The sequence below is a fragment of the Colletotrichum karsti genome (assembly GCF_011947395.1).
Source record: "Colletotrichum karsti strain CkLH20 chromosome Unknown Scaffold7, whole genome shotgun sequence".
Classification (NCBI taxonomy): domain Eukaryota; kingdom Fungi; phylum Ascomycota; class Sordariomycetes; order Glomerellales; family Glomerellaceae; genus Colletotrichum; species Colletotrichum karsti.
In genome coordinates this window covers 754,704-765,800 of record NW_024065907.1, presented here as the reverse complement: position 1 = coordinate 765,800, position 11,097 = coordinate 754,704, and the positions used below count along the sequence as shown (strand labels likewise).

Here is an 11,097-nt window from a genome sequence, read left to right as displayed (position 1 = left end):
TTTCGAAATGATCATTACTGTTTCATTTACAGGGCCTCATTGCTTATTGATCGTGAGTGCCAACAGCGCTGTCTTTGTTTTTCAGGCCATTTCGGCCGCGGATGAGTGGGCGGCATTACCGCTGGGTCTCGAATAGTCACCGGAGCGGTCTGTCTCTTTCTAGAAATTCCCGGATACTGGATTCAATCGAAAAATTTCAGTTTCTTGAGTTTTGTTGCTGTGTAGTAAGTGCGCGGATGTTGAGAGTTCTTATCAGCGATAGAGGTCGAATGGCTGATCATGCCTGTCATAGATCATCAAACGTGCTGATCTATCGTTCCAATGCTGCGGCACAGCGCAAACCACCTTCCTTCTTGGCCCGTCGCTTCCCTGACAGTGACGTGAGACAGTACGCAGTCCGCCTAATCAATCCGCCAACAAACGCGTTTGTGTCTCTCAGAGAACCACGCCGACATGACGAAGCTTCACAACCCGTGATTCCAGAACACCGGCATCGACGGGAAACGTATACCAGCGCAAGCCCGAGCGACTTTCCTTGTGTTTCTAAGGGTGATTTCATTCATTATCTGGATTGAGCCCAAGAGTTTCTCATCACGTCGCCAAGCATGTCAGGAGAGACGTCTCCCTTACTTGCAGAGCACCCGCCGCGGGTCAGGACGCCGACCGACCATGTTGATCAATCGGAACCAGATGAGGCAGTACAGCAGAAGCACCCGTTGTTTCCGAATGCACTGATCGTGATACTCATCATCGTCCTGGTCGCAGACATCGGCGGGTCCATGATTGGCATTCCCGAGATCCGACTTCTTGAAATGGCAGTCTGCCGAGACTATTACCGCAAGCACGATCCATCAGTCATCGGAGGACCTCCCTTGTCTTACGTGGACGAGAAGCTCTGCAAGCTCAAGGAGATCCAGACGAGCTTAGCTTATCTTAGAGCCACGCGGAATCTGATCGGGACGATACCAGGCAAGAACAGTTTTTTCTTCTCATAGTCACGAACTATCTCATGTGATCGCCAAGTAGGAAGTCACAATATTGACCTTTACTGTAGGAATTCTCCTCACATTTCCCTACGGCTACCTCTCCGATGCAATCGGACGCAAGCTAGTCGTCTTCTTGGCGCTGTTCGGCCAAATCTTATCAGTCTTTGCTCTCATGGCGATATGTGAGTCTTCGCAATTTATCTTTCTCATGGCGAAACTAAAAGGCAACAGGCTATTTTCATGAGACCTTCTCCACCAACGTCACTCTCGCGGCGCCTCTCTTCCAGATAATTGGTGGTGGCAACAGAGTTATGATTGCCAGCCTGAACTCGATCGTCGTCGATACAGCCCCTGCCAAGTTTCGACCTACCATCTTCTATGCCATAGGAGCCTGGATTTTCATCACTGAGATCATTATGGTTCCCGTCGGATCTCAGCTTCTATTGAAAGATCTCTGGTTGCCTTTCAAGATTGCTACGCCGTTTCTCCTCGCCTCGTTGGTGCTCGTGGTTGCCTTGCCGGAAACGCATGTACCGCAAAAGCTAGAAACCCAGGACAACGCAGACGACATGAGCCCTACCAACCAACCCAAGGTATTTGAACATCAGTAATTTTTAGTATGTCTCGATGGATTTTCTGACTTGGATTAGGATCAATCAATGGTACGAGTAATGTTGCAGAAAGCGGCGAACAAGCTCAAACAGGCTCTCAAAGGCCTCAAAATCCCGGCGAAGGGCCCCAGAGTTTGCCTCTCCATTATTTTCCTGGCGGTTTTCGCCAGACAGAGCACCCATCTTTTTGCTCAATATGCTTCGAAAGTCCTGGATTGGCCGATAGCCAAGGCTGGATACGTCTTGTCGGCCAAGAGTTTCGTTGGCCTCGTCCTTCTGGTGGTCTTGGCCGGCATATCGAGCCTTCTCAGTCGCCAGGATGGCACAGCTTCTCTACGCATGAACAAGCGCGTTGTTTTGGTCAGTCTTTTGGCCTCGCTCATAGGATCAGTTCTGCTCGGCATGAGCAGAGACACGGCAACTTTGATCATTGGTAACAACTCACCTTCTTTGGCGTACCGCCGATCTCATGATAACACTTCTTTTTCACTAGGATCGATATTTGACTCCGTAGGCCTCGGCATAGGGCAGTCTCTCCAAGGTATCCTGGCTTCGTTTGCCGACCCTGCTTCGACTGGGGAACTTTTCGCAGGCGCTGCTTTGATCGAGCTTCTTGCTGGATTGTCAGGAAACTTTGCTTTCGCCGGTTTCTTTGACCTTGGCCTGAAATCAAAACTTTCTGGCGAGATTGGTCTACCATACTTCGTCGCAGCTGTAAGTAGCTTTCGATACGTGTTACATAACAGGCCTTGATTGACATGAAGACTTCTAGTTGTTGTATGTGGTGGCTGTTATTCAGTCTTTCTCGCTCCCCCTGACTGGAGTCGGTCACGAAACTTGAGTTGGGGCCGGTGAGGGAAAAGAAATCCTGTTCTGTCATTTCGGGAATCACTTTGGCAGGTGTCTGCAATATTCACGATCAAATTGGTCAACACCTTTTCAAGTTATCCAGCCCCATCAAATTCAAATCTTTTCTGCGCTTTCGTCATAAACATGCAGTACGTGCTTCGAGTGATCCATACTCTAGATGATGAAAAGCCTTAGGGACAAATGCAAGCCGTAATTCTACAAAATGTTTCATGATCCATGGCTGACGCCGGGCTCCTTTCTGGGAGGTTGAAGGACCACTTGAAGGCAATCTACCCATCGAGTCTTGGCTTTGCAGATAATTGTATGCCGTAACTGAAAGCGTTCTCACCACCCGCAACTCTGCTCGGTCTTTCCGGCGCTTTGAGGAGATCGTGCGGGTTCGCCTTGGGAAGCTGTGTAACTGACGTTGGAAAATGCCAATTCTTAAGACCCGCTATAGCAATCTTAGCAATCTCAGCAATCTTGGCAATCTCAGCAATCTTTATGAGTAGTATACCAACATGCAAGTAATGTGGTATTGGGTGGCTGAGTCTGTTGAGTTCAACTGCGTATGTATGGCTTCATGTTTCCACGAACTCAATTACATGCATATGGACTTTCTAAGCATAAGAGGCCACATTTTGCATCAGGGAACTTTACTAACATCTTTTTCCACTGGCATCTTTTGAATTGGGATTGAACAGCACTTCCTCACCATTTTGCGCATCTCAACTCCCAAGATACATCACAACCGTCAAACATCTCATCAGCGACCGGCATTCCCCCGAGATGCCGACTGTTACCAGGACGCGCCCGCATGGAGGCATTCTTTCTCTTCCTCTTGAAATCCGGATGGTTATATACATCTTTCTTTTCGCCGGCTCTGTGGTCAGCGTGTTCCCAAGCCGCCAAATCTCTCGATCATCAAAGGACTGGGAATTCCTCCTCACCTGCCGCCAAGTCTACCAAGAAGGTCACGCCGCCTACTGGTCGCAGACTTGTCTCGATTGTTACAATGTCAATATTTTTCTGGAAATGATCGGGCACTTGCCCGCGTTTCCGAAAACGCATCTCGAGTGTCTGCAGCTGAATGCTGATCGAAATTTGGCTCGGAAACATGAGGAATTCTACAAGCTCGTCGCCGTGCTGCCGCGTCTGAAGACAGTGCGCCTATTTCCTACTAGAGAGCCTCTTATGTTCGATTTCGACAATGAAGACTTCTGCCGGATTACGGCAAATCTCGACAGTATGGCAGCTTATTTCGAACAATATAAAACATACATGTACCCAGCACCAATCTGCATTCCATGTCCCGGAATCAGTCTTGAGCTTCATGTACGCTTCACGCAGCTCCACAAAGACTTAATGATTCTTCGTAAGATTGTTAGTTCCTTCCTCCAACACACCTTTGCATATCCCAAGGTGCTGGCTGGTGGTGACCTTGAAGTGATATAGGCTGACTTCGATCAACATAAAACCAGACGTTCTGTAAGAATACGACAACTGGATAGAAACGCGTAGTACGCGACGAGGTCATTGATCTTGGAACTGGGGCGATGACAACAAGCATCGACCTCACTACTTGACGAGCGCACGTTATCCTGGACACGAGAATGCGGAGGCCGAGATGAGGGCAGAAGTTAAATAGCAAAAGGGATGGTGGTTTGGTATGAAGAAAGTCCGGGTTGTAGGGAATGGTGGAAATGTTGCGTAGGCTGACATCGAATGCCGGCTACCTAACCTCACTGGGTTGCAGAACATTTTGGAGTTTTTCAGGCCCCTTTGCATACTTTTGCAGCGTCATGGACTATATTCATCGTGCTAAGCTTACTGAGGCAACAAACACCACGGGATACTTGGTTCCGATGAGCTTCATCTACAAGAAACTTTTGATGCTAGCTGCAACTTCGACTGGATCTTCGAACAAGTGCCAATGTCCAACATGAGAGAGTACAGTTTGCGTCGAGTTTCTGATCCTTCTGACATACTCGTCGCCAGAAGAGGGAGCTTGTCCGGAAATGATGTGCGTCTCAACGCCCAGCTTCTCCAGAGGCAAAGGCTCCGTGAATTGAGCGAGGGCCGAGGCCGCCTTCGCATAGCCCTCAGGATCCTGGCTCAAGAGACTCATTCTGACGGCAGTTGCGGCAAGAGGAGTTTTCGCCTTCGAGGATTGTGAGATGAGTGCAACGTTCTGCTCAACGACGGAGGTCATGCCCTGACTTCTCGCTAAACCCGCAGTGTCGAGAAGGTGGGCGGCAGCCGTGCTCGGGAGCGGAGAGGGCGGCGGGCCGATAAGGACCAACTTCTTGATCAGGGAAGGATGATCGAGAGCAAACTTGGTGGAGATGATAGACCCCATCGAGTGGCTGATGAGTATGGCGGGATTCTGAGCAGAAACGCCAGCGCCTGTGAAGATTCCAATCAAATCTTCGGCGAGAGACTCGATGGAGATCTTGCTCAGAGGGTGTGTCGGACTGAGCCCGTGGCCCTCAAAATCGAAGAGATGGAAAGTGGCAGAGTCTTCGAGACCAAGTTCGGTGACCAAGGGAGTCCAGAACTCCTTCGTTGCGCCGAGTCCGTGGACGAAGATGATGTTCTCTTTACCAGTGCCGATGCGCCGGTAGTTGAGCAGTTTGGAGTTGACTTTAGTCAAGCCAGCTGTACCATGGATGGTCCTTGTCGCGTTTGTTAGTTGGAAAGCGGACTGGGACGTGACTCGTTCGATGGTCGTGTTGGCGGCTGAGTCTTCGGCGACTTTGTTTGTCAAAGTCCCGATTCCGTCGATAGAAATGGCAATCTCGTCGCCCATCTTCAGGAAGACGGGAGGGTTGCGTCCGATGCCGACTCCAGCGGGCTGTACGTCATGTCAGTAAAGCGGTACCGGAGTCCAAAGTTGACAGTCGAACTTGCCGTTCCGGTCGCGAGCACATCACCAGGCTGCAAGGTCGTGCCGGCCGAGAGCGTGCTGATGAGATGAGGAATCGAGAAAATGAGATCCTCTGTTGTTGCATCTTGGCGCAGCTCTCCGTTGACGTGGGTCTGGATGCGGAGGGTCTTCGGCAGGTTTTCTTTGGGCACGGCAACCGGTCCCTGTATTGATGTTAGCAAGGGTGAAAGGCAATTCATTGAAGTGAGATTTTACCATTGGGCAGAAGGTGTCGGGAGACTTGCCGATGTAAAACTGCTTGTGGTCTCGCTGCCTTTCTCTCGCTGTCAGGTCGTTGATGATGGTGTATCCCCAGACATAATCCCAGGCATCCTCCTCCCTGACCCGGAAACCGGCCTTCCCAACGATCACACCGATCTCGCCTTCATAATCAGCACTCTCCGTGAAGCCCTTGTGAAGAAGGATGTTCTCTCCATCGGCCATGATGGAAGTCGCACGTTTGGTGAAAATGACTGGGTGGCTGGGCTTGTCGACCTTATCGGAGCTGTCGTAGCCTGAACTGTTAAACTCCTTGGCGTGCTCCATGTAGTTCTTGCCGACGGCCAGAACGTCCCGTCCTGAGATGGGAGGGAGCAGTTTCACATCCTTCAGAGGAATCGCAGGAATCGCGGCAGCGATTATGTTTTCGGACCCTGCCTCGATCACTTGGTAAAGATTTTCCACTGGTGTGCCGGAGAGAAAGGTCAACGGTTGGATGGTCTGCTGTGCTGGGTCGAGGTGTCCGATCTGCGGAGAAGAGCCATCTTGACGGTGGAAAGCTGCGTAGTTTGTGAGACGGTTAGATTGAGTTGCCATTTTCACCGTTGTATGGGGCATGCCTTGAAGATCTAGAGCGACAATTGGGAAGACAATCAGGATGCGGCCTTTGTTGTGAGATTAGAAAAATGGCCGATGATACCATTTCCTGCGAATCTCATCGTGAGTTGCGACCCACTGAGGAGAGTGAGAAGGCCCCCACTGATGAGGGGTCACTGTTAGTGAGTTGACGATAACGACCCTGCCAGCTCATTCTCCTCATGGTATTCAGCTTGCTTAGTTCGAGTACAGTCTTTCAGAGATGGTATGAATAAGCTCAAAATGTCAGAATGCTGCCTCCGATGGTCTATATGGCTGCCCATGATACTATTCCTCAGTTCTGGAGACTGGTGGTCCAAGAGGGCGAGACCCAGTCACACATCCCTTAGAACGAGCAAGCTAGCAATCTTATAAATGTTTATCCATTTGTTTTATTGAAAATAATCGAATAGCTGATGATGAAGTGAAAAGAATGATTGCCAGGAGGGCCAACGGCTGTGGAGCCCACAAGCCGGTGAGACCGCAGCGCAACTCGCCGGACTTGATTCCCCGGGTCGCATGGGATTCTCAGCGCTTAACAAACCCCACGATCGCAACACCAGATTCCCATGGGTCCTGGATCGCCGGCAATGCATGCCACACCACATGGCCCTCGCGTTCTAGAACACCTCCGACCCTGCAAAGCCCCCTTTTCGTCTTTCTTATTGAAGTTCCTGACGTCGATGCTGGGTGCCCCGGTTGAGATTGGCGTCGGCGCCTACGATGTTCGCTTGGACCGACGCAACGCGCCGCTTGTCATCTCATTCCCGTTTCGCTCTGACTAGGACGTCATCACGGCAGTGGCGAGCAGCAGCTATCGAGCCAAAGTTTCAGACGAGCTAACAAAGACGCTCCGAAACCTCGACCTTTTCGCCTAACTCGTCTGCCGGCGGTGCTTGTTAGTGCTTTTTCGATGTTAGCTTCCGTTTGTGCTCCTCAGGTAGCGCGCGAAGGTCAATTCCAGCTGTGACGTACTTGTTTAGGACAAGAGAAAAGGAGCTGGTTGGCAATCTCTAAAGCATCCCCAGGGGAATGCCGCTCGCGATGTTTCTCTGATTCTTAATGACGCTTACAAACCACAACACCAAAAACAACACACAAACATCAGGTACACAACCATGGGTGTACCAAATTCTGTGCTAATCAAGGATGTCAAGATATTCACAGGCACCGAGATCGTCGATGAGGGATATGTCTTCGTCCTGGATGGTAAAATCGCAGAGGTGGGCAAGGGCAAATTTAACGGCGACCTCTCAACCGGCATCACAGTCATTTCAAGACCCGGAGACTCACTCATACCCGGCTTAATCGATGCCCACGTTCACGCATTGTCTGGCAATGTCAACAGCATCGAACAATCCCTGCGCTTCGGCGTCACCACTGTCTGCGACATGCACAATGATCCTAGAGATAATGCCGAGTTGAAAAAGGTAAGTCAACACCACGAATCGCATGGGACTCGAGTAAACTGACACAAATGCAGCTGGCAAGCGCACCTGCCAATAAGTCAAAATACGCCGACTTCAAATGCGCGGGTCTCGGTGCGGTCATCGAAGGCGGCTGGCCCATACCAGTCATGAAGAAGGAATTCGCGGATCAACCATGCGGTGATCACCTTGTTGACAAGATCGTTTCCACCTGGCCAATGCTACGGAAGCCGGAAGATGCAGAGCCTTTTGTGAAGCAGCAAATCAAAGAAAACGGAGCAGCGTACATCAAGATGTTCCACGAGCTCGGCGACACGCTCGGCATGGACCTGCCCAGACCACCTATGGATATTCAGAAAGCAGTCGTCGCCGCTGCTCACAAGCACGGAGTCATCACGACAGGTCACGCCTTCAGCTATGCCGGCGCAATGGACCTTCTGCGCGCTGGAGCGGACGGGCTAAGCCACATGTTTCTCGACGAGCCTCCGAGCGACGACTACATCCAACTCTTGCTGGATAATGGTGCTCACTGCAATCCGACATTGGGCCTATGTGCCTCTCAAACCGATGAGGGCCAGGAAGTACAACAGTCATTCCTACAAGACCCGTTCGCACAAAAGATGCTTATTCAGAAAGCGCCGACAAAACCTCTAGGCCTGGCGGCTGGACAAAAGCCGAGGGCGAGCATTGCAAACGCGTATGCCAACACAAAGGCTTTATATAAAGCCGGAGTGCCTCTGATTGTAGGGACGGACGCCGCGGGCAAGGGGTTTGGACTGCCGTACGGGCTCGGTATGCACATGGAGATGCGTGCTCTCGTGAAAGAGGTCGGCATGTCTCCGATGGATGTGCTCAAATCAGCAACTTCGATCACAGCAGACCGGTTCAAGTTTCATGATCGCGGGAGAATTGAACAAGGCAAGAATGCGGACTTGGTCTTAATAAAAGGCGACGTGTTGGAGGAGTTGGCGAATACAGAGGGGCGGTGTCTACCTATCGAGATCATTTGGAGAGACGGAGTATTTACGTCTGTGGACTAGGTTCCCTCTCGTATGCTGAGTATGGGAGAGAACAAGGACAGCGATTACAAGGAAATCGTTGTTGTCGAGTAACAGAACACCGAGCTTCCAGGCTAATGGATTTCTCAAGTTCTACCCCAAGACTTGTTGTTGATGTTTGCACGGCGCAATATGACCCTATTTGGCATCTTTCTAAAATATGATGAGTTTGACTGTGTGCGGCGCAGCTGATAGACAGGTGGAAACGTCGATAAACCGCAGCCCTCTTAATAACTCCTCAGTGGGAGCGTAAATAATTCCAGTCATTTCGACCTGCATGACCGTAAGGCGGCATTGTGAGTGGGGAGGAGTCTGGAGTGGGCAGAGAAGTGAAAACAGCAGAGATTCTGGGGAAAAAAAAGTCGGGGGCAGCCAGAGACCATAATGATTTCAACCGCATAGATCTGCATGTGGGGCCGGGTCCACTAAGACGGCCCGGAGGTGGGTCTCCAACACCCGGGATGCAGCCCGGACATTTCAAGTGCTCTGTCGCTGCCTCATCCGTGTGGATCGGAATCTTGCAAGCGCCAGTGAAACTCCATATCACACAGCAATAAGACCAATTGAAGCCTGAGGTGAAACTGGCAAGCAGGCATTCAACTGCGTATTCATTTCCATTATGGGGTTATGGGGTGGATGAGAAAGCCGAGGTCAAAAGTCCGAGAAGCGATGGGGTACGTGTTGGGAGAGCACGTATATATATGGCATCAAAATCTTTGATGTGTTCCGAATTCTCAGAGATCTCTCGGACACACATCACCTTCTCTAATCAGTTCTACTCAACGGCAACCATGGCCTCCAAGCAAAGTCCTCATGTTCTGATCGTCGGCGCCGGTCTCAGCGGCCTCACGCTTGGCCAGATACTCCGCAAGAACAACATATCATTCTCCATCTTCGAACGCGACACCAGAGCCGATGCCAGAGCTCAAGGCTGGGCCATAGCTCTTCACGGACCCGTACTCGCAGAACTCTCAGCATCGATGCCCGCGGACCTGGGTCCCATCGAGCAGACCAACCACCTGAGCCCCCTGGACCACATCCCAGCTCAGTTCGTCTTCTATGACGCCAGCAAGCCGGACTGGCGTGCTGGCGTCACGGACGACGATACCGGCAAAATCGTACGTGCCAATCGCCAGCGGCTTCGCGACTGGCTGCTGCAGTTCCTGCCGGTGCAGTTCAACAAGCGAGTGACGCGGATCGAAGAGCGAGACGCCAAGGTTACGGCGTACTTCGAGGACGGTAGCTCAGAGACAGGTGACATCTTGGTCGGAGCTGAGGGCAGCCGCAGTCTCGTGCGCAAACATATCTTGCAGGGGCAGGACGTGATTAAGCCGCTGCCTGTCGGCTCGCTGGTCGGAGAGATCCAGCTGAGCGGCGAGGACCTCGTGCACCAGCTCGAGCTGGGGCACTCTGCCTACATCGTCTTGGACTCATCGCCCGAGAACCAGAGAGGTAGCCAGGCCAGCTTGTTCGCTGCTCTCAACAAGATCAGCCCCGACAAGAAGACAGGGTACTTTTACTTCATCCTCCACTGGATCGATCGGGCGGCGGCCGAGAGTACGGAGGAGAGGCCGTTCTGGACTGTCACGGCGTCACGAGAGGAGTTGATGGCGTTCGCAAAGGAGAAGACCAAGATCTACCCAGACTATTTGCGTGTGCTCGTCGACAAAGTTCCGGTTGAGAGTTACAGGCAGCCGGGCATCGTGCTGCAGAGCGTGGAACTGGCAGCTGATCAGCTGCCCGCAGGCAGAATTACTCTCGCTGGAGACTCGGCGCATTCAATGACGCCTTGTAAGTTCAAAACTTCTCTCGAGTATGGATCCGAAGCTAACAACAGTTTTTACCAAAAGTCCGAGGCGAAGCCGGTGTGTGCGCCTTGACGGACGGTCTAAGGCTGGGACGAGCCATTGCAAGCATTCGCGATGCCGGAGGAGCAGATGCGGATGTGATCAAGTACATCACGGAGTATCGCGATGACATGCTTGCGAGAGGGGCTAAAGCCATCAGCGTATCCAACCCGGTGCTTGAGCAGCATGCAAAGGACGCGAACTATGAGTTCTGGACATGTGGCAAGAAGATTTCGCCGCTTCCGAAGGAGAAGATCGTGGTCTAGGGTGGGTGTCTGTCGCTGCTATCATTGCCAATATTGCTTTTGCTATTATTCATATTGCCTTTTTTTGATGTTGTTTTTGCTGCAATTTTAGTTCTTGTTTAAATCTTCTCGGCCTAGATGTGCAGAAGTTCTGACGGAAATGGTTTGTCGGTGTAATGCCACTGGACAGCTCCGCGTATGTTTTCTCAATAATATCTAATAAAATAAAACAAGTACTAAGCTCCGCGTATGTGACATGGTACTTGGCGTTCCCCCTTTACCCGTCCAGCGGC

General features: G+C 51.3%; 3 protein-coding genes across 3 annotated transcripts; 2 read left to right on the top strand and 1 right to left on the bottom strand.

Moving 5' to 3' along the window:
- Positions 1-605: 605 nt before the first annotated feature.
- CkaCkLH20_03032 (major facilitator superfamily transporter) lies at positions 606-2,438 on the top strand (the record flags this gene model as incomplete). Its single annotated transcript, XM_038885751.1, has 6 exons — positions 606-978; positions 1,055-1,168; positions 1,218-1,579; positions 1,637-2,030; positions 2,091-2,311; positions 2,370-2,438. 6 exons carry the CDS (start codon positions 606-608, stop codon positions 2,436-2,438), a joined length of 1,533 nt encoding a protein of 510 aa, XP_038748950.1.
- A 1,884-nt stretch (positions 2,439-4,322) lies between these two features.
- CkaCkLH20_03031 (uncharacterized protein) lies at positions 4,323-6,188 on the bottom strand (the record flags this gene model as incomplete). The annotated part of the gene is made up of 3 exons (XM_038885750.1): positions 4,323-5,300; positions 5,345-5,536; positions 5,589-6,188. The coding sequence occupies 3 exons, from the start codon at positions 6,186-6,188 to the stop codon at positions 4,323-4,325; spliced, it is 1,770 nt and encodes a 589-aa protein (XP_038748949.1).
- Positions 6,189-7,345: 1,157 nt separating this feature from the next.
- CkaCkLH20_03030 (uncharacterized protein) lies at positions 7,346-10,825 on the top strand (the record flags this gene model as incomplete). Its single annotated transcript, XM_038885749.1, has 4 exons — positions 7,346-7,657; positions 7,711-8,481; positions 9,486-10,503; positions 10,563-10,825. 4 exons carry the CDS (start codon positions 7,346-7,348, stop codon positions 10,823-10,825), a joined length of 2,364 nt encoding a protein of 787 aa, XP_038748948.1.
- Between the last annotated feature and the right edge of the window lie 272 nt (positions 10,826-11,097).